We start from the raw sequence: 27,931 nt of genomic DNA on the forward strand, positions 1-27,931 counted from the left end.
AAACTCTATGGTGTACTGTTTCTTGAGCTTTACCTACTATAACAAGACTACGGTCATGAATAGAGTTGTCAAATGGGCTTAGAACCCGCAGGCGTGGCCCAATTAGTACCATTGCAGAGCGGGCTTGGACACATAAGTTTTGTCCAAACATATGCGGGCATCGCGGGTCCGGTCCATGCGGAACATAGGTTTAACGGGTTTTTCCGTGGCGGGTTGGCGGGTATACAGACTGGTCCGCAAAAAAAAGTTTTATATTTTTCTTATATAGATAATAGATTTATTAAAGCTTATGTTTCTTATAGAGGTTTTCCAATCTTCTATACAAGTAAACATTTAACCTAAAACTAAAAACCCTACCTCGTTGAACTTTTAAATTGTGTCGAAAGTCAAAACAGAGTATTCACAAATCACAACTCAGATTCTCATATCATTCATCATCCTTCACTGCTCAAATCATTTATCAACTATCACAAGTTCACAACTTCACCACAAAGATCCACATTCAACCAAAACCAGAAATTTGCAATGGTAAGTTACTTCTTATTACTTACTAAGATAGTGTCTTCATGATTTAAGCTAAAACTTAAAAGTAATAGTTTGTGTGTTTGTTTTAAGAGTCACATGATTCTTGCAATCGTATATTGTTAGATTTGGAATCTCAGAGAATTCTTGATTTTGCAAATGCTGAAAGCGAAAGAGGAACATAGATCAACAACGATGATGATGGTGTCAAAGGAAAGTCACCAGCACAGAGGAAGAAAAAGCAGACTAATGGAGCTGAAACGTCTAAGCCTAGTAAAAGGTCATCCATTGAGAACTCTGATGATGATGACGATGGTGATGATGGTGACAAAGGAATTTCACAACAAAATGAAAAAAAGAAGGCAATATTCAGATGTGTGGGCTGACTTTACGGTGATTACTAAGAAGGATCACAAGGGAAAAACTGAAGAAAGAGCATTGTGCAAGCATTGTAAGTCAGATTATTCTTATAATCCACACAAAAATGGTACAAATTCATACGGACGTCATTTGCAAGTGTGTAAGCTTAAGCCTAGAAATGGTGATATTAGTCAAATGATGATTAATTCAGAAGCAAAGTTGCAAGCTAGGAAGATAGATCATATGGTTTTTCGTTAAATGATAGCTAAATGTATAATTCAGCATGATTTCCCATTTGCTTATGTTGAGTATGAGAGAGTAAGATCAATTTGGAAGTATTTGAATGCTGATGTAAAATTTATCAGCCGAAACACAGTAGCAGCTGATGTTTACAAGTTTTATGAAAATGAAGCAGATAATTTAAAGCGAGAATTAGCTAATCTCCCTGGAAGGATCAGTCTCACTTCTGATTTATGGTCTGCAATCACTCAAGAGGGATACATGTGTCTAACAGCACACTACATTGACAAGAATTGGAAGCTGAACAACAAAATTCTAGCATTTTGTGCTGTACCGCCTCCACATACAGGTACACACTTAGCTATGGAGATTCTTGAGAAACTGAAGGAATGGGGGATTGAAAAAAAAGTGTTCTCACTTACTTTAGACAATGCTACTAAGAACGATACAATGAAAGAGATGGTGGAAAATCAGCTAGTGTTGTGAAACGATTTGTTGTGTGGAGGAGAGCATTTTCATGTGAGATGTGCAGCACATGTTCTTAATCTCATTGTTTAAGATGGTCTGGCAGTGATTGGTAGTTCGTTGGTAAAAATCAGAAAGAGTATCAAGTATGTTAAAAAATCAGAACACCGGGAGATATTGTTTGCAAAATGTGTGGAATCTGTTGGTATAAAGCATCAGGCTGGTTTTTTGTTGGATGTAAAAACAAGATGGAACTCAACATACAAGATGCTTGATAGGGCTCTCAAGTATAGGGCTGCATTTGCTAATCTCAAAGTTATTGATGGGAAAGACTATAAGTTTTTTCCTACAAAAGATGAATGGAAACGACTCAATAGTTTGTGTGATTTGTTGGACCCGTTTGATCAGGTTACTACTCTTATTTCAGGTTCCACATATCCAACTTCAACCTTGTACTTCATGCAAGTTTGGAAGATCAATAACTGGTTGACAGTGAATGAGTTTAGTGAAGATGAAGTTATTAGAATCATGATTGTACCCATGAAGGACAAGTTTGATAATTACTGGGAAGAAGTAAGTGATTTATTTGCAATGGCTACAGTGCTTGATCCAAGGTTGAAGCTAACACTTGCAAACTTCTGTTTTGGTAAACTTGATAAAAGTTCTTGTCAACAGAAGATTGAACACTTGAAAAGTAAACTAACTACTTTGTTTGAATCATATGAGAACAAGTCAGTTTTTGCATCACAATATCCAGAAACACGTGAAACATATCACCACAGAGATGACAATGAAGGAAAAAGAGGAAACTTCAGCAATTACGATGTAAGCACTCCTAAAGTCTCTGTTTGACTAGTTTCAGGTTCTGTTTTTTCTTGGTTTTAAAGTTTCAGGTTCTGGTTGTTAATTTGTTATGTTTTAGTTTTTCAAAAATTACAGGTTCTGGGTTTTTAAAACCTGCAGGTTTTTAGTTCGTTGGTTGTTATGTTTAAGATTCTGGTTTTAAAAAAATAGCAGTTTTGGTTTTAAAGTTTCAGTTTCTTAATTCTTACTGTTTCTTATGCAGGATTTCTTAGCCTTTCGAAAAGATACTCTTGTTGCTAGTGGAAAGACGTCCTTACAAATGTATCTTGATGAACCAGCAATAGACATGAAGAATTTTGAGAGTTTAGATATTCTAAAGTATTGGAAAGATAACTCTCAACGCTATGGAGAATTGGCTTCCATGGCTTGTGATCTTCATAGTATTCCTATAACAACAGTAGCCTCTGAATCCTCCTTTAGCATTGGAGCTAGAGTTTTGAACAAGTATAGAAGTTATCTTCTCCCAAAAAATGTTCAAGCATTAATATGCAGTCGCAATTGGTTAAAAGGTTTTGAAGCATATGAAAATGGTAATCAAATGTGTTTCATAAGTTTTCAATTTCACAATCTTAGACATGACCTTCTTTCCAATCGATTAACTTGTTTTTTTTTTTTTGAAATCTGTAGAAGAGGAGAAAGGATTAATTGGTGAAGATGAGGCACTACCTTCTTTCCAATCGATTAACTTGTTTTTTTTTTTTTGAAATCTGTAGAAGAGGAGAAAGGATTAATTGGTGAAGATGAGGCACTACCTTCTTTCCAATCGATTGTTGATGATGAAGAAACAGCTTGAGTTCCAGTTTCAAATTATTTTTAGGTTTCAGTTTAGTACTTCAGTTTCAGATTTTAGTTTGAATTAAAAAGGTGACATTGAGTTTTAGTTTTGTTTCAGACTTTTAAGTCTTTGACTTCAGATTTTGAATGTTTCAGATTTTAAGTGTTTGAGTTTTAACTTTAGCTTTGGTTTTATAAAACTGCAGGTTATGGTTTTATAAAACTGCAAGTTTAGGTTCTAATGTTCAATACAACTGCACTTTGCATGTTTCGGTTCTTATAAAAACTGCAGGTTGTGTTTTTTAAAAAAAACTGCAGGTTTTTGCCATGAATCGAATCATGTTTAAAAAACTCAGTGTTTTCAAGTATTCGATGCAGTGACCCTTCTCCTTAAGTTTGTCTAATCATAGCTTCAGATTTTATATGAAAACTGCAGGTTTTTGGTAAATTACAAGGTTTTTGGTAAACTGCAGGTTTTTGGTAAACTTTACAGACTCGCGGGCTGGTCCACATACCCGATGATCTTTGCGGAACGGGTTTGGACACTGTTTTATCTGTCCGTGGTCAAAGCGAGCGACCCACTGCGGTCTAAAGGAAGAAGCGAACAATGGCGGGTCTGTCCAGGCGGACGCCGGCATACCCGTTTGACAGCTCTAGTCATGAAGTATGCAACTTGGTGATATTTGTCCACGATGTCAACAAGCAGATGAAACAATAAACCATGCGTTATTTTCGTGTCCCTTTGCACAATTGGTTTGGCGACTCTCAAACACTTCTTTCCTTGATTTGACTCAAATTTCTAATGATGCTGAGGAGAATATATCCAATATCATCACACTTACACTAAACCATCCTAACATGGACAATGACACATTATTACCTTTTTGGCTGTTATGGCGTATATGGAAAGCACAAAAACAGATTTGTTTTTAATGACTTTAGAGAGAGTGCGTCGAAGACGGTTTTACAAGCCAAGGCAAAAACAAAAGAATGGCTTAATATTTTTAAGAAAATAGATAAATTACGATCTACAAGAACAAGATTTGAAGCACCAGGATGGACATCCCCATCTTTTTCAACCGTTAAATGTAATTTTGATGCAGGGTTTGACAATCTACACCAAGATGCAACTAGAGGTTGAATTATGCGCGACTATTTGGGTTCGCCTTTAGCTATGGGATCAACAAAGTTCACTCACACGACTTTACCATTAGAAGCAGAAACAAAAGCACTCTTGGCTGCTCTCCAACAAACTTGGATTAGGGGTTATACGTCGGTAATCTTTGAAGACAATTGTAAAGTTCTTATAAGTTTATTCCTTGGAAGGGACGTTTGATGCATCTCTTACAAACTTGCTCCAAGATATATACTAGGGAAATCGCACTCTATAACTCAAATTTTTTATTATAATTAACTTAGTAGCTATTCTAACCATATAAAGGTGATATAGTGTGTATTTTCTATAATAATTACAATATTAACCCCCTCTTATCACCCTCAACCACCTATCGCTGGCCACCACTTCCGGCGACCACCACCGACCACCACCGTAGGCCACCATCTCCGGCGACCACCGCCGGCAACCACCTCCGGCCACCACCTCCGACGACCACCACCGGCCATCACCTCCGGCGACTACCGCCGGTCACCACCTCCGACGACCACCATCGGCCACTACCTCCGACGACTACCGCCGGCCTCCACCTCTGACTACCACCATCGGCCACCACCTCCGGCGACTACCGCCAGCCGCCACCTCCGGCAACCACCACCGACCGTCACCTTCAGCAACCATCGTTGGCCACCACCGTCGGAAACAACCTCTGGCAACATCCGTCAGAAACCACCACTGGCGAACCTCCGGAAACCACTTCCGGCCACCACCCTCTACCACCACCTCCAAACCATCAACACTCTCCCCCATTGGTTATTTTTCCTAACCCTTATATCAGATATTTAATTTATTGAATTAATGTGATATATTCTTAAATATATTATCAATTTTGGTTATTACACTAATTCACCCTATACACTATTGGGCTTCAAAAAAATTTTCCTTAAGTTTTTTTTGCTTACAAAAAGAGAATGTAATAAAGTAGCTCACTTGTTAGCACAATTTGAATGTATTGATAGAGAGTTTTATGCTGAATCTGTAAAGCAGCCAATCTGGCTACAAGAGCAACTTTGTATTGAACATGTTTAAATTAATACAAGTACATTTTTGAGCAAATCCTTGGCCACAACAATCATTACACAGTTACACAAAATAGAGTTTGGTAAACTCATCAGTTCTTATCCTTGTGATTGTTCATCCAAATCTTAAACTTCTTTCGATTTACTCCAATCTCTACGCAAAACTCTTCAACTTCATCTCTCATCTCAGGTCTCACCTTCCACCGTAGCTTCTCCGCGTAATCCTTCATTTTCTCCGTCTGCTCCGCCGTAAACTTCGTCTTCAACCTCTTCACTCTCTTCTCCACCAAATCTTCTCCTTTCTCCTCTTTCTTCTTCTTCGCTTTGCTTTTTCCGCCGCCGTAAGGTGAGCAGAAGATCTCACGGAACTGAAGCGACGAAATCTTGAGAACTTCAAGAACCGTCTCGGCGACTCCGTTGTCACTGATCAGTTCTTCACGGTGGAAGTTACGGTGACAGCCGCATGCGGCGCAATTTAGAGAATGGTCTTCCTCCTCCTCGGCGGCCGTGACGAACTCGCGGCAGCCGTCGTAAGGGATGGTGCCGATATCGGCGGCATGATTCTTCCTGCATTCTCCGTAGCGTGGTTTGTGAGTGACTTTGAAGATTGATTCGAGGATCGGTGGTGGCGCGTGTTGAGTACGCGTGGGTTTGGATTTAGGTTTGCGTGTTGTTGTTGTTGGTGGATAATGGACGTGGTCTCCAGTTTCACGGCAAATGGGTTTGACGTTACGGCCTCGTTTGAGTTTTTCTTCTTCCTTTGGTTTGATCTCATCCATTTGTGATGATGGAGGAGGAAAGAGAGTGTTTGTGGAAAGAAGGAAGAGTCGATACTTTTTAGGCTGGTAGATTTTTTTTTTTTACAGTATTCAAATTCTAACAAAACTTAATGGTTCGGTTTGTGTGATTTAGGTAGTTCGGTTTGGAAAGAATTCTAATTAGACCGAAATGAAGGCTAATAGTCTACCAAACCGAACCAACATCATACAATCTTTTTCAAGTTGTGGATTTGTTGACCGGAACCAAAACTAATCACCTAAACACTAGTTTGGTGTACTTAGGTTTTAATACCCCTGGCCATTAAGAAATCAAATTATCATATTCCTATCAGAGACAACGAGAAAAAAAAAAACACAACTTCAACAAACTAGTTTAACAAATACTTGTTCATGTTTCTATGTCCTAGAGAGACCAGGAATGTAGTAGCTCAATGCTTGCCATAGAAACCAGGAATGTAGTAGCTAACCGCTTGCCATTGCCAATACTTCCTTTATCAGTTTCTCAGTCAATTCTTTGGGCAGACCCATCACGCTATCCGTTGTCCCAGCCTGATACAAACAATTTATCAATAATTTAACATTCATGGTTCAAATCGGTATAGAAAGATAAGAGAAAACAAAATTATAAGATCAACTTTTGCAGTACATATTTGTAATCTATCTATGATATTCAAGGAATAAGACTCTAGACTTGAATCCACGTAAAGTCATGTGTTATGGTTCAGATTATGTTAATATGGAGAAAGCAAGAGGAATCTAACCACTTCCTTAACGCATGGCAATATTAGAGGATGCTCGATTAGGAGTGCACCAGCCACCTTAAGCACTGTGCCTTCCTCAATCTGGTCACCAATACAGCCCTAATCTTAGTAGAGCCCAAGTAATGTTAATAAGGTGACATATATTAAACTTGTACCAAACACCACTCACCAGTTTCTCGATAGTCTCCTCCGGTATTTCATTGAAATAGATCTGTTAGGAATTTACATCATCAGCTGGTGCTATATATATTTTACAAAATGTAAAATATCCCAACTCTAACGGAATACAAAAGTAAAAAATGTTACCTCCACTCTATCAACGCCGGATTTTCTGAGTCCTGTTTTGAGATTTGTCACAGCCACAGAACTCACTGTTGCTGTGTGTCCCTTGGAATAGCCTGCGTTTTGAATTTAGTTATTTAACATAAGCCTTTTGAGTTGTAGTAAACAAGGACGATCATGTGAACTTACCTCTTATGTACTCCCTTGCTTCCTCGACACTCGAGGGTTTCTCTCTGACGGCATCTTCATAGACTACCACCTTCACAGAAGTCAAATCATTAAATCCAAGTCTCTCCTAGACTATCCAATATCACCAAGTACCACTTATGTCCTTAGAATGCCCCATCTTTCATAAGTCAACTCGTAAAAATTACATACCAACTAACAATTTATACAATCTTAGCTCTTTAGACTCCATTTTATCACTAACGTAACCTATTTACAGCTAGCTAGATGATAATGTCAAAGTAAACTTTGCGCCAACACAGAAAGTTCAAATATAAATCAGTACTTGGTCACAAGTAATAAGTAAGGTCGACTTATCCTCCTCTAGGCTGCCACCATCAGGGATTCGCTGCATGATTGCTTCAGCCTGGGAAAAAAATTTCGCCGATTTATTAATGTGTCTGACGAAGAGGAAATGCTTTATGAAACACCTTTGGTTATAAGGTGGCCTAAGATAAGATATCATGTAGGCAGAGCATAAAGATTTAACTTGCACAGAAGATAACAAATACGGAAAACAAAAGTAGATCAAGACCTAGAGAAATGACACATAAAATAGCCTGAGAGTGAAATATAGAGAACCCTAGCCCGTACGGCTATTAAGAATGTGTTTTGCCAAGAAGATGATGCATCCCCAGAGACATAAAATGGAACTTGGTGATAGTAGATTGAGACTTTACTAGTACTTAGCTAAACCAAAAACTACATACTGTATCCGATGCAATCAAGATTGTAGGTTGTTGTTCCTCATCCTCACATTCAGTATGTAGTTTTGACACAATAGCATCAGCCTGTGATGCAGTATATAAATAAATGCTTTCTTTATTTGAACAAAACAACATGGACAAGACTTCAAAGCAATCATCAATCAATATACACAAATAACCATTTTATTTGCAGTATACCTTTGCCTCAGCTAAAGCCAAAACCAACTCCTCAGGTTTATCTTTGCGGATGTTTTTCTCATCAATATCAGCACTCTAAATTAACAATTTACAAGTAAACTTTTTACTTCAATTAAACGAACCCAAATACAAAACTGCAATCTTTGAATAAGTTCAAAAGGGACAAGAAATTAGAAATTACCATGAGAGTGAATTGGTATCCCATGTCTGTGAGTATCTTACGTCGAGCAATCGAAGATGATCCCAAAATTAGCTGCGAACAAAATTCAAATTGGAAAGAAAAGAAGAATCACATCACTAACCTCTCTCTACATAGACACCAAATTCCACCAAGGGATGGTTTTGAAAACGCAGAAAGGTTCTAGCTTTAGCAGATACATTAAAAAAGGAACAAGCAAAAACATCAAATTCCACAGTTCGAAACAGTTCAATTGCAGAGATGGGGGCAAAACTAGAAACCTAATGGAAAAGAAGCGGACCTTGAAGTGAGGATGAATCGATTCCATTTTTGTTCTGCAACTTGAATAATCGTTATCAATCAGAAACCTTGATACACTCAAATCGGTAGTGTTGGAGTTGGAGGCTCTCGAGCAAAGCAGCAAATATATTTTTTGGTTTTCAACTTCTACTAAATTGCATTACGAGCCCTTTTATTTTTGGGTATTTCCGGTTCTCGGTTTATAAATTAAGCTGAAAAACCAGTTGCGTTCATCCAAGTTAGGGTGGGCAGACCGAACCGAACCAAAAATCCCCATACCGTAATAAAACCGAAGTTTCTTAAACAGCGTGAATGGTTTGTAAAATCTATATCCAAATTAATCAAAACCAAACCAAACAATAATTAAATAGTTAACCGAAATATCAGAAAACTTAGAAGATATCTAATATATATATATAAATAAACCAAACAATAATAATTTTTTCTATTTTTTCATATTTTTTCAACAACTAAAATAAATTAGCTCAGAAAACTAATTGGTAGGAAAATTGTTTACACAAGTAACATAATGCAGTTTGGTATGAACTTTTTGTGGCAAAAAATGCGCTTTTACATTAGCATTACGAGAAATAAGAGATAAATAAAAGTTTGAAATTTTTTCCCTATCGATTGCAGTATCTTCAAGGTAAACTGAGAAAGTTGGCCACTCAAAATGTGAAGACACCATCTTCACCAAGCCTGAACACTCAGTGAGAAAAGTTACATCACGGTTATCAGCGCAAATCATACACTTCATAGCCGAGACGAAAGCTTCACGACGTAGATTAGCAGCTCCCATGGTTAGCGCATCTTCATTTGGTTGCAAGCAATACCATCTTGTACCTGAAAACTTATCACTGGCCTTCCAAGAGCCATCAACATAACACCGACACCCTGAAGCAAAAGGCCTAAGGGTTATCGTTCACATCCCAGGTGATTGACACATAATCGTAGGCTCCGGGTCTTCCTGTGAAGGCTCTAGCTGGGCTAGCTGCCAAGTTTTCTCCTCTGTCTCTGCCACACATAACACCTCGAGAACATTTATATCCTTAATTTCAAAAATCTTACCATTCTTGGCTTTCCATATATACCACATAATCCATGGGAACGTTGGAGCATATACTTTGTTGGGTGTTCTCCAAAATAAGTAGTCCATATTGGCATATAGAGAGGATGTTGGGAAGGTACCGGGTAATTAAGGAATCTGAGAGAGTGCCCAAATTTATCTAGCTGGTGGGCATTCAAACAAAGCATGATTATTAGTTTCCTTGGATCCCCACAAGTACCACACCCTGGATCACAATCTATCCCCATCTCCTCAAATTAGTTGTGACTGAACACAACCTGTCACAACCTGCAACATGAAGTGTTTCATTTTGGTTGTAAATTTTATCTTTCAAACAAAAGCCTGTAAGGGTATAATATCTGGACCGCAAATCATATTTTTAAAACCCCGAATTATCCACTCGGGCCCACTAAGAGGTGGCGGTCGGGGAGTTACAAGTGGTATCAGAGCCGAACCCAGACCAGTGTAGAGTCAAGTGGACTCACACCGTCGAGGGTGACTGTCTTGGTACGCAACGAGGACGTTGCGATCTGTTAGTGGGGATGAATTGTGACACCCTGTTTGCGGAGAGGTTTAAAAGAATTTATTTGGCTACCTATGTCACCAAAGTGCACTTATCTTTTCGGTCAAGGGTCCTGAGAGAACTCCAGAGTTAAGCGTGAGTTAAACGTGATTAAGCTGGAGTAGTCTTAGGATGGGTGACCTTCTGGCAAGTGACTGTTAGAACTATACGAGTGAGGACAAAACATAGGAAAGATCATGTGATAATTTGTAGGGACGATAACAAGTCTATAAAACCTCTCAAACGTAGCAAACCTACTGTCAGATATGGATGGGCTCACAGGCCTAGTGAGAGGACATGAGACCCATTAAATAAAGTGGACTCATGGTCTAAGATTGGACATGGGGGCATAATCATTCCAGTCTGGTGTTGTGTATAGTCACAAGAGAGGAGTACACAAATCAGCCCAAATAGAGGAAGAGTAGGGGCATGCAAAGAAAAGATGGTCACGAGTTTCATTACATTCATTGCACAGTGGACATGATTGGGCGTGTCCCCATAACCCCATGCATTTTCTCGTAGATAGCTTATCCTTTATGACGAGCCAAGCAATGAAAGAGAATCTAGGGATGGCTTGAGGAAATCAAATGTGACACCAAGGTACTTTCGGCGAGGAACCACAGATGAGATCTCAAGTGCATATTAGAAGAGAAAGAGGAGCGATACTCACCCTGCGTATACATCCATAGAACCGTATCTTGACCTAAGACTGCAATTGGAGGAGAGATAGGGTGAATGATGTCTGCAACATCCCGAGAGATATGTCCCCTTGCTCTTTGGATAGACCAGTTGTGATCAAGAGTAGTCTCAGCCACAAAAGCATATCTTGTGTAATTGATTAAAGTCTTTCAATACTTAGATAAATAAAAAATACATATTTTAAAAATAATTGATATATGGCTTGGAAAATAATTATGAATTTATATATATATATATATATGTATATATGTATGGTAGAATATCTAGGCTAGATAAATGTATTTTTGATGAGCTTCCATTTATTTATCACTAAATTGGAAAGTGCTTTATAATAAAGGGAGAGTTTCTAGATTAAGCCAACTTAAGGGAATAATTGCTAAATTAACTCTTAAAAAATAAAAGTTAATTGAGTTATTTTCATGTAAAAAAATACCAAAATACCTTTAATATTTTTTTCCAGCGATTAGGGGGAAAAATTACAAAATCTCTCGCAAGTGGAGACATATTTATTCGAGTGTCACAGTTTTCTTTTGTTAACGGCATATTTTTTTCGGCAGATTTTCTTCGGCAGATTTAATTTGGTCCACAGACTTATAAAAATAGGTTGTGACAGTTTTTTTTACGGCAGATTTTTTTCCACGTAACAAACTTTTTTTAATGACATAACAGAATGTTATTATTTATGCCGGTTTGTTATAATTTCTGGCCGATTTATTTTTGTAGTGGTTGCAGATTGTTTTGTAAAAAAAGAAATCTGTTGTAACGTGGCAAATTTGTTGATGAAAAAAAATTACTAGTTTGACGTTTAATGATAACAGATTATTTTTTAGTTAAAACAGAATTTAATAATTTTACCATAAATCTGCCCAGAGATAGCAGAATTTTTTATCAAAAATTAAAGTTGCTAGTTTGACCTACATTGTGTAGCATGTTATGGCAGATGTATATTATGTTCTAGCCGTTTTCTTGTTTTTCCGAAAATCTGTCTTTTGTTAACAGATTTATTAGTCGAAAAAATAATTGCTAGAATGACCTTACAAATTTTTTTAATGTTGTGACATATTTTTGTTTTTTAGACACAGTTTTTTTGGTTATGACAAGTATTTTTTTTTGTCAACCATTGGGCCACAACAGGCCAGCCCATCAGCCAAATCCCTACATTGTAGGAAGCGGGACTCGATCTCTGGTGTGATGGTGCCTTGTGCAATAAGGACTTACCATTCGCCACTGCACTAAGTTCACTTCACAAGTTATGACAGTCTTTTTGTTATTATATAGTGACAAATTTTTTTTTGAACTAAATAATGACAGACTTGTTTCATAGTTCCAGATTAATAGTTCCAGATTTTTTTTGAACTAAATAATGGCAGACTTGTTTCATGTGGAAATATGTTAAGCTATATTACAACAAACTTATTATAGGTGTGGCAGACTTTTCATTTTAATTTTCATATTTATTACGTAAAAATTAAAATCTTAGGATTTTCCATAAACGGTTTCCTATTTCTTCTCCATCTTCATCGGCACGACGACGCCCCTACACTCATTGAACATTGTTTTTTCTTTTGGGTTCAAAGTCAATTATAATTTTTTCTCTCCTTTTGCGATCTTCAAAATGAGTTTTGATTTTTTGGGTTTGGGATTTGTAGTTACGTTTTCGGTTCTATCTCTTTAATGGTCACATTTTCGGAATAAAGCAGGCAGAGACGAATTGAAGACCCAGATTTCGCATGGATCACGTGATTGTGGTATGTGGCAAGTGGATCTATGATGAAGCCATATGGTTGTTTGTTGTTGATAATAAGAGAGGTTGTCAAATTCTAGACTGTAACAAGCAAACGAGTTATGATGATTGTATCCAAATGGTGATTGAAGATTATGGTTTGGATGAGAAAGTATATGAGATTGGGTTGAGCTACAAGATTTCGAATGTGTTTTTACAAAAATTACCAAGCGATACACCACCAATATTTATCACCAATTTTCGACAGTTTCACCGTTTTGTAAGGCAATTGAAGAGCGACACACTTCGGCTTTGTGTTGAAGTGACAGATAAAGTTAGGAGTGGATCGAGAAAATGAGGCAGAGATGATAATTCTTTGGTTGAAGGAGATACTGAATTGGCTGACGAAGACATTAGTAAAGAAGATTCAGAAGTTGACGATGAAGAAATGAGATTTGATTATTGTGACGATTCTGACGGAACAGATTCTGATGATGAAAATTTTAGCTTGTATGAGATTCCACCAGAATAAGAAGAGAAACCTACTGCTATTTCACCAAATAAGAAGACGATTTAAGGTATATTCATTGAAGAACAAAAGGAAGATGATAATTTTGCAAAGTTAGACTTGTTTTCTATTAATTTGGCTGTTGGTCAATGTTATGAAACAAAGTAGCATTTGGAGACACGATTTCAAATACTAACTAGAGAAGTTTGATTTTTTTGTTTATAAATTGACACCAACTTTGCTAATTGTAAGGTGCTGGGTAAAAGGGTGTACGTGGAGGGTGAGAGCTACAACATTAAAAGACTATCCAAAGTTTCATGTGCGTATGTTTGTTTCACAACATACATGTTCAATGACAGAGCGTTCTTCACATGCCCGACAAGCAACTCATGAGATTCTTGGAGCGCTGTACAAGGATTTCGTTGATGGAGTTGGGCCCAAGGTATTGCCAATGCACGTTGCAGAAGCGTTAGATAAACGCTTTCAGATCAAGGTACATTGCTTGGTTAATATTTAATATTTTTAATACAGTTTCAGTTTCTATAACGTTATCCTTAATAATTTGTTTTGTATAGATGGAATATTGGAAGGCGTATCGCACACTACAAAATGCTCATCAATTGGTCAGGGGTAGTCCAGAGAGTGGTTATTTGCAGCTAAATACTTACTTATACATGTTAAGGTGGGCAAATCCAGGAACATATACACAGCTTGAACTTGATGAAGCAGATAGATTCAAGTACTCGTTTCTAGCATTTGGTGCAAGCTTGAATGGATTTCCATTGATGAGGAAAGTGTTGGTTGTTGATGGTACATGTTTACAAGGAAAATACAAAGGGCCACTTCTGACGGCAGTAGCTAAAGATGGCAATTTCAGATATTTCCAATAGCGTTTGTTGTGGTTGATACAAAAAATGATGAATCATGGGACTTGTTTTTCAATCAACTCCGGTATGTGACAACATATGACGAAAGTCTTGCCATAATTTCTGATAGGCACAAATCTATTGGGAAAGCAATTAGGGAGGTTTATCAAAAGTCAAGTCGGGAAATATGTACATACCATTTGTACAAAAATATATTGGTTCAATTTAAAGGTCGGGAAACATTTGGTTTAATTAAGAAGGCGGAGAATGCTTTCAGACTAGTCGATTTTCAAACCATCTTTGATCAGATTGAAGCTTTGAATCATGTACTTCATAATTACCTTGTACAAGTTGATGTGCGACTGTGGACACGCATACATTTCCCTGGTGATAGGTACAACTTGCTTACTAGCAACATTACAGAATCAATGAATAAGGTGATGTCATACGCTAGAAGTTATCCTATTGTGGAACTGTTAGAAACAATTAGATCCATGATGACTAGATAGTTTTCAGATCAAAGGAATGATGCACTAAAATGACAACATCTCTAACACGCACTGTAGAGAAAGTTCTATAGGTATATTTTCTCATCTTATTGCTATAGAGTCGTGTATATATGTTAAAGTAATAATCATTTTTTGTTGTTTTACAATATCGTGTAGAGTATTCTAAGATAATTATTGTGCAAGATATATAAGTTAATCAAGTACAAGTTACAATTGGATCATCTCTCCACGTTGTAATTTTGAAATATAAAAGGTGTACATGTCACAGGATTGACTTGGAGAACTCGCCTTGTACACACGCTATTGCGGTTTGTGAATAGAGGAAAATATCTTGAATATCGATGTGTCATCCTTATTTTCGTAGAAGCTACTTGTGTGATTCCTATTGAACTGCCATCATGCCAAGAGATTTAGCTACACCAGTTTCTGAACAAGTTGTTAGCAAGGTTGCTTTACTACCGATACCTAAAACCCAACCTGGAAGGCCAAAGAATTCAAGGATGAAGTCTGCATTGGAGATTACGTAGGAAAAGAAAAAGCCAAGAAAACAACACTTGTGGTAATTGTAATCAAGTAAGACATAATCGAAAGACATGTAGTATGTAGAGTTTTAGTTTAGTTTTAAATTCTTGATTATGTAGAGTTCCAGTTTAAGTACAGTTTCAGTTTTAGACATAATCGAAAACAATACACTTTTAAGTTCGACAATCATGTTGTTTAGAGGACATAATCATTAGATATGAAAAAAAAGCACATGTTCATGTTCCTATTTTTACAATAATGTATGAAATGAACCAAAAAAAAAAAACACACGTTCACGTCAAGGGTTAAAAACAGAAGTCATAAATAAGAAACAAGTACACAAATATAAGTCTACAAAAACACAAACTATCTCTCACTCATCAATGAAGTGAGGGATTCATCAATGAGGTGAGGGATTAAAAAATCTTTAGCATGAGGCAAAGTGTTAGACATATGATGTCCAAGACCCTCACCAACTTCATCAAATAACTCACATGCATGTTTTATCCGTATCGTCGAGATGTTCCTATCGCATATCCCATCAATTTTTATCCCAAAAGCCATGCATTCCATGTAATTTAGAGCAAACACACCACAATCACCTGGATCTTCATTCAATGGCAAACCTTGTGTCAATCATTTCACCTCTAGCATGGCATAACTCTTCTTACGAACGTGTGGAGGAATTGCTTGACTTAACAATGCAGAGATCATTCGCCTAAGTGCAATGCATTCTTTAACCAAATCAGAATCCTTCACCAAGGTTGAAATGTTGTCATACACGTATATCGTTTTAGTTGGCAAGTCAATATCCAGAGCCAACCAATAATTGTGGTTGAGAAAAGGGCAAGCGTATAAATGATCAACATGAATGTACACTTCTTGTTTGTCTGTGAGTCAATAGGAGCTCTACCATTGAAGTGATCCAAGTACATGTCTCTGAACAAGAAATTTCTTCGTGGAAGTGCAAACTAGTCATAATCTTTTAATAGTGATGAGAGCATATCTTGATCCAAGAAGGCTATGTGTTGGTTAGGATACTGAGAAGATAAAAAATGAACCTTTTGCGTAACATAGTTATGGCATCGCCCATGCGCTACATTACAAGAAAACCCACATTAGAAATGACCATAACATCACCACTATGTATTTTAAAAAACAAAAAACTGCCAATCAAAACCAATATGTATTTACTTACATAGTCTTTCAACCATCCATAATTAAAACTAGGCCAGTCCGATCTTGGTGTCATAATCTGCCAATAAAATAAAACATCCACATTTCCAGTTTACAAAGGTGCCTCCCTGTAAAAATGTTTACATCATAAGGCTAATGAGTACTAATTGGAAATAAAAAGCATAAAGTATCATAAGGTTAATAGTTACTCATCAAGCTTCAAGAAATCCATAAGTTTCCATAACTTATCATCTTCACCTAGCTTAAGGTCATAAGACACATTAGAATGGATTATTCGTTTCACAGTAGAGTTACCAACATATGGATACTTTTGAGATTTCGTCAACTATGGCACTCGTTTTGCTTGTGTCGTATCTCCATCCAAAATTTTTAACGCCTCTCCAAGAGATGTCATTGTTGCATCAAGCCTTTTACTGGCCAACTGTTGTTGAGGGTCATCCCATGTATCTTCAAAACAGGAAGCCATTTTAGTATCGAGAGCAACAACTTTTTCAGTAATATCTTCAAGTTCATCAACACAATAGCTAACCTCTTTACCTTCTTATTTTTATTTTCGGGACTTTCTCCCACAACTACAGCTTTCGACTTCTCATTCTTGCGACCAAGTTTCTTTAAAACATCACCCACAATGTTCTTCTGATGATCTTGAGTAAAATAATTCTTCTCACACAAAGAAAGATCAGCAGATATTTCTGTTTCTGTCTTCTTCTTTTTATTACTCACAGTGTAAACCTTCTTCACCACTCGAGGGACTGCAAATTCATCTTTCGATGTCTCTTTTATCTCTACCATTCAAGACTGCAAAATATGAATAAGTTAGATGACCAAGAAATCATATTACAATATAGAAAAAAATTTAAACAAAACAAAATTAAATACCAAAATATAACTTATTGGTTGATGACTATGTGCCTCATTCTCCTCATTGTTGTTTGAAGTCAAATCATTTGGGACAACAGTGGGTTTTGTATCTTTCATTCCTTTCAAATCTACCTCCACCATTATAATCCTATCACTAAGTTTCTCATCTAAGACATTCATTCTCTTCTCAACAAAAAAATCGAATTTACCTTCTAAAGCATCCATTCTACTGATTAAATTCTTGCCCAAGTCGGTAATTGTCCCATTCATTTTTTCTATCATCTTCCAAATATCCAACAAACTTTTTCTCTCATCTTCAACATCCTGCAATCAGTCATTTGTAAATAGAACTATATAGTAAATAGAACTTTCAATAATAACTTTAAAGACTAACATGAATATGCAAATGAATAAATAACTAACCTCAATATGTCTTTGCCATTATTTTCCTTCTTGTTTACATATTTTTCTCCTTCTTTCATTTTCAATTTCTTATCACTGCTTTGATTCTCGCCATTATCATTTTCTTTAGCTTTCCGTTTTATTCTTCCCATGGTCACTGTTTTCTCAACTTTCCAAACATCTGAAGGTAAGCAATGATGGACAAGATCAGTAATCAAGTTCTAGTGCCGGATCCTTCTCCACGTCGTCACTCCATTTAGGATACATATTTTCCTCCGACACATGAACCATGTGCCTTACACGCACCTACATACATCATAGAATTAATATATTAGTGTTCCTAGTCACATCGAAAAAAAAAAACTGAGACAAATTATAAAACAAATGGTGTAGTAATTAATTTCAAAAACTAACCTGTCCATGTGTAGCCATCTCATTCTTTATGAATTCATCAATCTTGATACCTTTCCGGGGTGATTGCCAATCAAGCAGTGGAATGCCAGTACTCGTAGACCTTCTCAGCCCAGATAGTTCTCCAATGCCAGAAACATTTTCATACAACCAAATCAACAAAGCATGCACACATCCTTGAACCGTGTAAGATTCTTTATCTAAGTCAACAATCTTCACTGAATTAACTAGGCAAGTAAAAGCCACTCGACCCCAAGGATGTTTTTCAAAACCATCTGGATCAAAAACTCTTTTAGCACATGAAAGAGGGATTCTAGAGCCGTGATGTATGCCATGTACTGCAACAGATAATAACATTAACCTACCAACCATAATCCTTTTTTCTGGAATCCATGTCTTGCTAAAATCCATCACCTTTTCCAACTCAGTATACTTTAGACCGTCTGAAGTTGTTGGTATTTTCATTTCGCTCTAGAACTCATTATGATCAACATCTAAGTTCTCTGACGGATCAATTGGATCACAGTTTAAACCCGTTATTTCAGCAAACTCATTTAACGAAAATCTGATAGGTCTACCATCAATCAATGACCATACCTCATGAGAATTGTTGACTGCTAGCTGATGTGTAAGGATATAATGAACTTTTGCGGCAGACCATGTGTATCCTAGTTCAGCTAACTTAATAAATACTCCAAGAGATGATTCCTTCAATTTATCCCACACATCCAAGCCGAAACCTTCTTTCATTATCCCAATTTTTGACAAAAAACAATTGTGGTCCATGCTCCCGTTTTGCAAAGGAGATCTTCCTTCTTCATAGAGGCGTGGAGGATATTTGGAGACTGTACTCGAAGACGCCATTCCTAAACATTTTGAAATTTAAATCATGAGTCAACAAAGTTGATAGGATCAGCTACAAACAAATTTAAATAAAACCCATCGAAAACAAAACATGTGTGAATAAGATAAAAAAAATCGGCCACTAAAGAATTAAAATGGCATATATATGTGGCTACAACAATAAAAATCCATATCAAACAAGAATTTGGCCAAAAATTCACCAAAAGCATCCCGATGAAGTTGACAAATTGATAATTAGAATCTCCCGAAATTAAAAATTGGTGTTGGACAATTTTTAGCCTAGGAATTTAAAAGAAACTCACCAAAGGTCTAAAGTTGACAATAATGGAAGAAAGAAGTTGTGGCTGGAAGAAGAACAGGACCGGCCAAAGATGCCAATGGGGAGCCGAATACGCCGCCGAAAATTTCAGTCACCAACAGAGAAGACAAAGTATTTCGCAAAACCAATAAACCTGTAGCTATAACAAATCACCTTTCAAATCATTCAATGTCAAATTGGAGGGAAATTCTTTTGTCTAAACAAATCCCATCTAATTAGACAACCTCCTTACCAGATTAATGAAAATTAAAGCCACCGATTATTTTGAGGAGCACCGAAGCAATTGAGGAGCAAAATCTGCAACAAAAAGGGATAAATAAAACAAGAAAAAAAATCGAGCACCAACGATTATAAGCCACCCGAATCTAAACTGAATGGAAACAACANTCTTTTAGCACATGAAAGAGGGATTCTAGAGCCGTGATGTATGCCATGTACTGCAACAGATAATAACATTAACCTACCAACCATAATCCTTTTTTCTGGAATCCATGTCTTGCTAAAATCCATCACCTTTTCCAACTCAGTATACTTTAGACCGTCTGAAGTTGTTGGTATTTTCATTTCGCTCTAGAACTCATTATGATCAACATCTAAGTTCTCTGACGGATCAATTGGATCACAGTTTAAACCCGTTATTTCAGCAAACTCATTTAACGAAAATCTGATAGGTCTACCATCAATCAATGACCATACCTCATGAGAATTGTTGACTGCTAGCTGATGTGTAAGGATATAATGAACTTTTGCGGCAGACCATGTGTATCCTAGTTCAGCTAACTTAATAAATACTCCAAGAGATGATTCCTTCAATTTATCCCACACATCCAAGCCGAAACCTTCTTTCATTATCCCAATTTTTGACAAAAAACAATTGTGGTCCATGCTCCCGTTTTGCAAAGGAGATCTTCCTTCTTCATAGAGGCGTGGAGGATATTTGGAGACTGTACTCGAAGACGCCATTCCTAAACATTTTGAAATTTAAATCATGAGTCAACAAAGTTGATAGGATCAGCTACAAACAAATTTAAATAAAACCCATCGAAAACAAAACATGTGTGAATAAGATAAAAAAAATCGGCCACTAAAGAATTAAAATGGCATATATATGTGGCTACAACAATAAAAATCCATATCAAACAAGAATTTGGCCAAAAATTCACCAAAAGCATCCCGATGAAGTTGACAAATTGATAATTAGAATCTCCCGAAATTAAAAATTGGTGTTGGACAATTTTTAGCCTAGGAATTTAAAAGAAACTCACCAAAGGTCTAAAGTTGACAATAATGGAAGAAAGAAGTTGTGGCTGGAAGAAGAACAGGACCGGCCAAAGATGCCAATGGGGAGCCGAATACGCCGCCGAAAATTTCAGTCACCAACAGAGAAGACAAAGTATTTCGCAAAACCAATAAACCTGTAGCTATAACAAATCACCTTTCAAATCATTCAATGTCAAATTGGAGGGAAATTCTTTTGTCTAAACAAATCCCATCTAATTAGACAACCTCCTTACCAGATTAATGAAAATTAAAGCCACCGATTATTTTGAGGAGCACCGAAGCAATTGAGGAGCAAAATCTGCAACAAAAAGGGATAAATAAAACAAGAAAAAAAATCGAGCACCAACGATTATAAGCCACCCGAATCTAAACTGAATGGAAACAACATGCAACACAAGATACTTACCGAATCAGACCAAGAACAAACTCCTTTGAATCGCTGAATTATGTTTTTGGTGAAATCGACAGATAAGTAAGCTTCAACTAAGGCTTAGGCTACGAGTTCAGCAAAAAAGGATTAGCGGCGGGGATTAGGTTTCTTATTCCCCAAAAAGGTAAATTTGTTGCGATTCCATTTGTTTCTCGCCGGCGAAGTTAAAGATCCAAAAAGAAAGAACGAATTTTTTATTTTTTGGTTAAATATAGAAGTGTTCATAGTTATGATTGATGAGATTTTTTTTCTTTGTTATTTTGGGAATATTTTTTTTCGTAAATACTATTTAGTAACTGGGAAATTTTTTTTTAGCCTTTTTGGTTTTTTTACTTAAATGCTGGGTCATTCTAGTTCTAGTCAAATTTCGGGACTCAATCTAGTTATTATACCTCATATTTGTGTCAAACTGGATAATTTTCAGTATAATAAAAAGAAAAATAGAGTGGGTCTAAAGAATTTACTATATTAGATGAGCAAAAAACCGGGACGTGTATAAAATTAGTTCCCTTTAAATAGGAACTTAAGTTGGTAGATTGGCTAAAATAGATATGTCTAACTTTATATAAGTACTTCATATGCTCTCTTTCTTTCTTAACTCACTTCTATAATCTACGATGAAAAAGTCTTTTCAATTGTCGCTCATCTTTCTATCTTTCTTTATCATTCTTGTGCTAGGTTTGTAATAACATTTAAACTCGTCTTGCTATACTTCATATATATATTTATTTTCATATAAAAAATACTATTTTCATCTCAAATACCATAAAACTAAGTTTTGTGTTTTTTAATATCTCAATAACAGGAGTACAAGAGAATGTGCAGCAAATGAGAAAAACTTGTGTTGACAATTTTCCAACCTTAGATGGTAAATGTAATGAAAATGATTGTAAGTCTAAGTGCTTGAAGAAATGGAAGAAAGCGCATAGTATTTGCGCTGATACAGGCGGAGGACATTTGCACTGCTCATGTCGTCATTTTTGTTCTTAATTTCTTTTAGTTTACGATATAACTTAGTTTATGTAATAATAAAATCAATATAATTAAAGAATAAGATTTGGATTACGATCTAAAATTTAGTGATTTGTATTAATGTTATTGTTCTGTCTATCATCCTGGTGTAAACCCATATAATGTATATTGCACAAATATATATATACTATAGCATAGTAGTAACTTGTTATAATATAAATGATAATAAAAGCAAACATTAACACCCAAACTAAATATATGTTTTCAAACTAAACTATACGAAATAATAATATTAGATTACAATACTTTTAAGCTATTTGAAAAAAATAATTATTTTGTATTTGTTTTCTAACTCTGAACAACCTAAATAATGAAAAAACAAAAATCATCAAATTTCTGTCATAATGGAAAATTTACAAAAAGATAACAACAATATTTATCTTTGTAACACCCAAATTCTTTCACGCATCTACAAAAGAAAAAGAGAGTTCAAAATAAGATTTCAGAATAATATGTTCCATAAAAGTCTTGGGTTAAATCTGAAAGAAAGTATGGAAAATATCGGCTATTTTTTTGAATCTTTTTAAAGAATTCAATATGGGTGCTATCTCTGAGATAGTTCAAAAATTTACTTCTTTTTATTACGAAGAGTAGGAATAGATATCTAAACAAAAAAAACTTTTAAAATAACTCCATTGCTTATATAGCCACTTGGATGTAATAAATAATAGTAATATTTTTAATTTGATTTAATTATTTAATTATTTTTTAATTTGTCCAACCAATCAAATAAAGATAATAGTAGATTCTGTGTCTCAATAGTTTTCAGCAAAGACAATCTTTTTTTCATCTCTCTATCTTTTTCTCATTTTTTAAAACTTTTTTAATTCTCCATACGCTCTATCAGATATGAGATATGCCCGATGGAGATGGTCTTAGAATCTGAAGTTAAGAAAACATTATTTATATGAAACCATAGAAAACTACAAGACGAGATTGAATGCCATATTTATTCTACCAAATTTTTTGGCATTTTTAGGGACTTTCTTCATACCGAAAAATTTGATAAAAGACTAAACAAGACAAATATTTGTCTAATCCAAAAATAGGTAAGCAGTTCAAAGGATAGTTGAGTTTAAGCCAGTTAGTCTTTGTAACGTGAGTTATATATCTAAGATTCTTTGTCTAAGGCTTAAGAAAGTCTTGCTTATTTCAAAATAACAATCGGCATTCGTTTCCGGCAGACTAATCATAAATAACATCATGATTGCTCATGAGATGTTCCAGATTTTTTGGTCATTAAAATAAGAATTGTAAATCAGATTTTTTGGTCATTAAAATGGATGAGTAAAGCTTATGATAGAGTAGAATATACTTTTTGGAAACTGTTTTTTGACACGGTTAGGTTTTAATTCAAAATAGATATCTTGGATCATGTGGAGTGTGAAATCACTCTCATACCAAGTGTTACTAAATGGTCATCCTCGAGGACACATTACCCCTCAAGGAGATTTACGACAAAGAAATCCATTATCACCTTACTTATTTATTCTACTATAGAAGTCTTGATTGCTAATATTAGAAAAGCAGAGAGGGAGGAGAAACTGATCAGTACAATGTTAACTCGGAATTGCCCTTCTATATCGCACTTATGCTTAGTGGATGAAGAACAGCGTAAAATGGTCATTGATATTATAGGAAACTATGGGAAAGCTTCTGTGCAGGATTAAGGATGTCTTGGAACTAGAGCAATTTAAAAATGGATTATCTACTGCAATTTTTGTGGTGATTTGTAGGAATAATAAACAAGTAAAGCATTAGCCAGACGAGGGTGGAAACCACAAACCTAGAAAGGGTATGGAGGCCTATGGAAGATAGTGGTAACGAGATATAGTATTTGTACTAGATGATCAAAGACATGTGCATTAATCAATATAGCCTCGACGAGTAGAGAAACAAAAGTCCGCATAGTTTTTTATCCCTCAAATATATGTATTCTTCTTCTTTGAAGCTAAAAACATTGGAACTAGGCCTTGAGTTTAGAGTAATTCAATCAGTTCCAATTCGATTATATTCGGTTTTGGTTTTAGAGTTTAGGATCCGTATAGGTTCCAAAGAAAAATTGTTTTGGAGTTGGTTCTTTCGGTTATGGAGTTTAGAATCCATTCAGATATTTTTGAAGTATTTTTTGGTGTTCAGGTACTTTGAGGTATTTCAAACATTCTTATATATGTTTCGGGTACTTTGAGGTATTTCTTAAACATTCTTATACCAGTTTAAGTATTTTGATTATTTTTGAATATTTTTTTCAGATTTTTTTTATATATATTTTAGATATTTGGTTATTACGATAAAAATATTATAAAAATATTAAGTTATATACTTCGAATACTCTAAATATTTTATTTCAGTACCATATTGATTCTTTGGTCTTCAATTTCTAAAAAAACCAAAAATCGAATAACCCGAACCAAAATACCCGAAGAAACCGAAGTCGCATGCCTACTTGGAAACGAACCTGAACGGTAGGGATACACGATTAACAAAAACAATTAAACAAATCACACAGCTTTCCTATAAATACAACATGGGCGGGGGGTTACACACATATCTTAACTTTAGTTAACGTTTAGCCATGGCTCGTCTTATCCCAATTTCCCAACCGTTCTTCTCTTCAAACACTAAACCTCAACCACCACCAATAACGGTCGCTCAAATCTCCGACCACCACCCGCCGCAAATTCTCTCTCGCAGAGACACCATTCTCCTCTCCTCCACCGCTTCTCTTCTCCTCTCACTCTCCCCTACCGATCCCGCTTCTGCCTTCTCCTTAGGAATCTGTACACACACACAAACACTTCCCACTCTCCGTTTTATCATCTTATCTCCAATTTGTGATTTTTTTTTTTTTTTTTGAAATAATTTGAACGCAGCAGGACCTAAAGAGTGGCTTAAAGAACAGAAGAAGAAGTCATCAAGATTCTTACTCGCTCCCATTGATGCATCTCGTGAAGCTCTCCGTTCTGCTTACCTTTCGATTACTAGTGAATCTGAGTTTACGGATAAAGATTTGGAGAATCTTCAGAATCTGTTTAAATCTTCTGCTAGAGACTGTGTTCCTAAAGAGAGAAGCTCTCTTGTGGACTTCCAATCAAAATCCGGAGTCGAGGTTTTGTTGCTGTAATCTTTAAAGTTTTGGTTTTTTAATTATCAAATGATCTTAAAGTTTCGATTTTTATGAAGATGGTGTGATGATGTTGCTGTTTAGGTTTGTACATTCAAGCTTGTTGTGAAGAATGCTGCTTCATTACTAGATGATAAAGACCCACTTAAGTTAGAAGCTGAGAATATACTCAGTGATCTCGTTAGGTATGTGCTAGTTTCATTCTATTGAATGCTCTGAAATGTGGTTCTTTGTTAGTTGATTTCGTGCTTTTTTGTATCCGCAGGTCTTTCGGTTCCTTGATCGTGTTGTCGAATGGGATTGATATGAATCTACCTTCTGATAGGTTAGTGATTGAAATTATGAAGGGATCTTATTCCTTTTATGTGTTCTCTGTTACTTAGAACGATGTTTATATAATGCTTTCAATGTTTAACTTGTTTCTCAGAAAAAAGGTTGCGGATGCGGTTACTGATGCTATCTCTTATCTTGACAAATTTGAGAAGGGTGTTAAGGACTGCCTTGAGATATGATTTGAGATGAAGTGTAGTTCTCTCTTTCTTCTCTTCTTGTGAACTCGTTTATGGTTGTATAGGTGTACCAACAACATCTGTTACAAGTTTCTTGTTGAAAGAGATCTCGTTTTATATAAATATAATTGCATGCTTGATGTTTAGCTTTGTTTGAGTTACAGTAAGTAAGGAAGGTTATGCTAGTTATTGAACAGCATGATAAGCCTTGTTTCTTCTTTGTAGTTTTGCAAGCAGATGAAATGGAACATTTTAGTTTAGAATATAGTGAATTGTTCATACCAATGTTTTATACATCATCAAATTACCAATAACCTCCTACACAATTTCTGTGGTGCGAAAGACTCATATATATATATATATATGTTCTGCAAAAGCGTGCAGTGCCAAATGCACATCTGGAAGGAGCTTACAAGCTCACATGATTCTCTACGAAATTATCTTGAGGCGGTGAACCAGAAGCTTCGACCAAATACAAACGGCAGCATGGTTTTCCATCATCTGGATGGATCTGTGCAGTCCTTGGCAGGCTAAGAAGTTTGTTGAAGAGATTGAGTGGATCATGCAGCAGACCGAAGTTTGCATCTGGATCACCAATCTGTGAAAGCCTGACATGAGAGAACCCCAAAGATGGCAAGAGCTGATCAGGCCAGTCACTGTAAAAGTGGAACACAGAGTTTGGGAGTGTAGCAGACGGTTTGTTCATGAAATCCGCCAAGAGTACTGTGCTGGTTACTGCACACTTCTGAGCTATGAGCTTCAGTACTTGCATTGCCTCTGTGTGAGACAGGTAATAAAGAATGCCTTCAAGAACCCATACAGTGTTAATATCTGGCAGAAAACCCGATTTCTTAAGCTGTTCAAACCAGTCGTTGTCTCTTATATCAATTGCTACTCTGACTAGTGATTTCGCTGTCATCCTAAGCTCATCTCTAGAATTTACTGCAGCTTGGACTAAGCTTGTTTTGGTTTCCAAGACATCTTGAAAATCCACTTCAAATACATCACTTTTTTTCAAGCAGTTTAGTCTGTATGATCTTGCATCCATTCCTGAAATTTCATTACACCATTCTATGTTGGCTACTTATCTTAAACTCATGCTTAACATATATCATGTAATTACACAAATATAAATTAAATAGGGGAAATCAAACCTGCACCAAGTAGCACAACCTGTGAAGATGCATCACTTTCGAAAGAATCCAAAGCAGCTTGAATCCTTGTGTCAAACCATAGAGTTCGAACGGCTAGAATCACACCGGAAATCTCTCGAGCGTTGTTGAGCCGGTCAGTCTGAATCTTTGTGTGTAGGTTTCTCAAATGTGTTTCTCCAGCAAACAAGTGAGCGAGAGGATCCTGAATGACATGTTTCCACAAAGCTCTTCCTGCAGCTGTTTGACAAGCAGACTTCTGTAGGTAATCCCACTCACTTTGAATGCTCATATGCAGTTTCTTCACACCTTCACTATGTAAAACCTCGGGTATCACGAATTCTTCCTCTATATCCGGCCATGTCGTCGTAGTAGACGCTGATGATTCTTCTTCTGCTTCTTCATTTGGCTTCTGCTTTTCTATTTCAGACATGGTTTCTTTCTAGTTCTCTCTCCTGAGCGAATAATGTTTTGTCTGATATATAATGAAGGAATGTGGAGAAATTATTTGGTGTTGGTCATAGAGATAAGAAAAGAGAACCACACATAAAAACAAAGGCTTAGAAGCAAAAGCTTACGTTCTTCTCTGCGTAACCACTGGCTTTTTTCTTTCCACTGGCTCCACACTCAAGTTGCTTCTTTTAGCCCCTTCCACTATTTCATATTTTTTTAACTTAATGATTTTGACCAACTAATTCTAAAGCTCGAGTGTCCACTCGTTTTTTCTGTTCTTTTGAAACGTTTCTTTATCAATTTGTGAAAGAACCCATTTCACTAGTTTTTCTCAGTTCTTTTAAAACGTTTCTTTTTCAGTTGAATTTGTCCAGTGTGAGAATTTTTTGATATTATTTTTATTTCAATTTGTGGAAGAACCCATTTCAATTTGTGAAACTAAGATAAATTTTCATGTTGAATTATCAAACAATCCGATCCGATCCGTTTCTTTTTTTTTTTTTTTAATTTAAATATTCTAATAACTAGTGATCAAATATTGACTATCAACCTAACCCTAATCAATGATAAGACAAAGCAATTCCAATAATTTAA

General features: G+C 36.0%; 5 protein-coding genes and 1 pseudogene across 7 annotated transcripts; 2 read left to right on the forward strand and 4 right to left on the reverse strand.

Annotated features, from left to right (window-relative positions):
• Positions 1,141-3,244, forward strand: LOC104763174 (zinc finger BED domain-containing protein RICESLEEPER 3-like). Its single transcript, XM_010486581.1, has 5 exons — positions 1,141-1,471; positions 1,694-2,412; positions 2,551-2,586; positions 2,654-2,981; positions 3,165-3,244. The coding sequence occupies exons 1-5, from the start codon at positions 1,141-1,143 to the stop codon at positions 3,242-3,244; spliced, it is 1,494 nt and encodes a 497-aa protein (XP_010484883.1).
• Positions 5,371-6,391, reverse strand: LOC104760682 (zinc-finger homeodomain protein 13-like). Its single transcript, XM_010483642.2, has one exon. It carries the CDS (start codon positions 6,195-6,197, stop codon positions 5,511-5,513), a length of 687 nt encoding a protein of 228 aa, XP_010481944.1. The 5' UTR covers positions 6,198-6,391; the 3' UTR covers positions 5,371-5,510.
• On the reverse strand, positions 6,476-11,289 carry LOC104760683 (maf-like protein DDB_G0281937). 3 transcript variants are annotated; one of them, XM_019239875.1, is made up of 11 exons: positions 11,147-11,288; positions 8,850-9,060; positions 8,552-8,623; positions 8,371-8,445; positions 8,176-8,256; positions 7,752-7,832; positions 7,430-7,499; positions 7,265-7,356; positions 7,128-7,169; positions 6,959-7,039; positions 6,476-6,746 (listed from the first exon to the last, which is right to left on the reverse strand). In XM_019239875.1, exons 2-11 carry the CDS (start codon positions 8,874-8,876, stop codon positions 6,660-6,662), a joined length of 708 nt encoding a protein of 235 aa, XP_019095420.1. In that variant the 5' UTR covers positions 8,877-9,060; positions 11,147-11,288; the 3' UTR covers positions 6,476-6,659. The 3 variants fall into 3 exon arrangements, with proteins under 3 accessions (XP_019095420.1, XP_010481947.1, XP_010481946.1); XM_010483645.2 differs by lacking the exon at positions 7,752-7,832 and having other exon boundaries at positions 11,147-11,289; XM_010483644.2 differs by lacking the exon at positions 8,176-8,256 and having other exon boundaries at positions 11,147-11,284.
• LOC104760684 lies at positions 17,485-19,038 on the reverse strand (annotated as a pseudogene).
• Positions 24,643-25,879, forward strand: LOC104760688. The gene is made up of 5 exons (XM_010483648.2): positions 24,643-24,880; positions 24,974-25,209; positions 25,309-25,409; positions 25,490-25,549; positions 25,652-25,879. Exons 1-5 carry the CDS (start codon positions 24,676-24,678, stop codon positions 25,734-25,736), a joined length of 687 nt encoding a protein of 228 aa, XP_010481950.1. The 5' UTR covers positions 24,643-24,675; the 3' UTR covers positions 25,737-25,879.
• On the reverse strand, positions 25,974-27,476 carry LOC109124859 (putative S-adenosyl-L-methionine-dependent methyltransferase MAB_0213c). The gene is made up of 2 exons (XM_010483646.2): positions 26,888-27,476; positions 25,974-26,783 (listed from the first exon to the last, which is right to left on the reverse strand). The coding sequence occupies exons 1-2, from the start codon at positions 27,315-27,317 to the stop codon at positions 26,143-26,145; spliced, it is 1,071 nt and encodes a 356-aa protein (XP_010481948.1). The 5' UTR covers positions 27,318-27,476; the 3' UTR covers positions 25,974-26,142.

Source organism: Camelina sativa, chromosome 18, assembly GCF_000633955.1.
Source record: "Camelina sativa cultivar DH55 chromosome 18, Cs, whole genome shotgun sequence".
Taxonomy (NCBI): domain Eukaryota; kingdom Viridiplantae; phylum Streptophyta; class Magnoliopsida; order Brassicales; family Brassicaceae; genus Camelina; species Camelina sativa.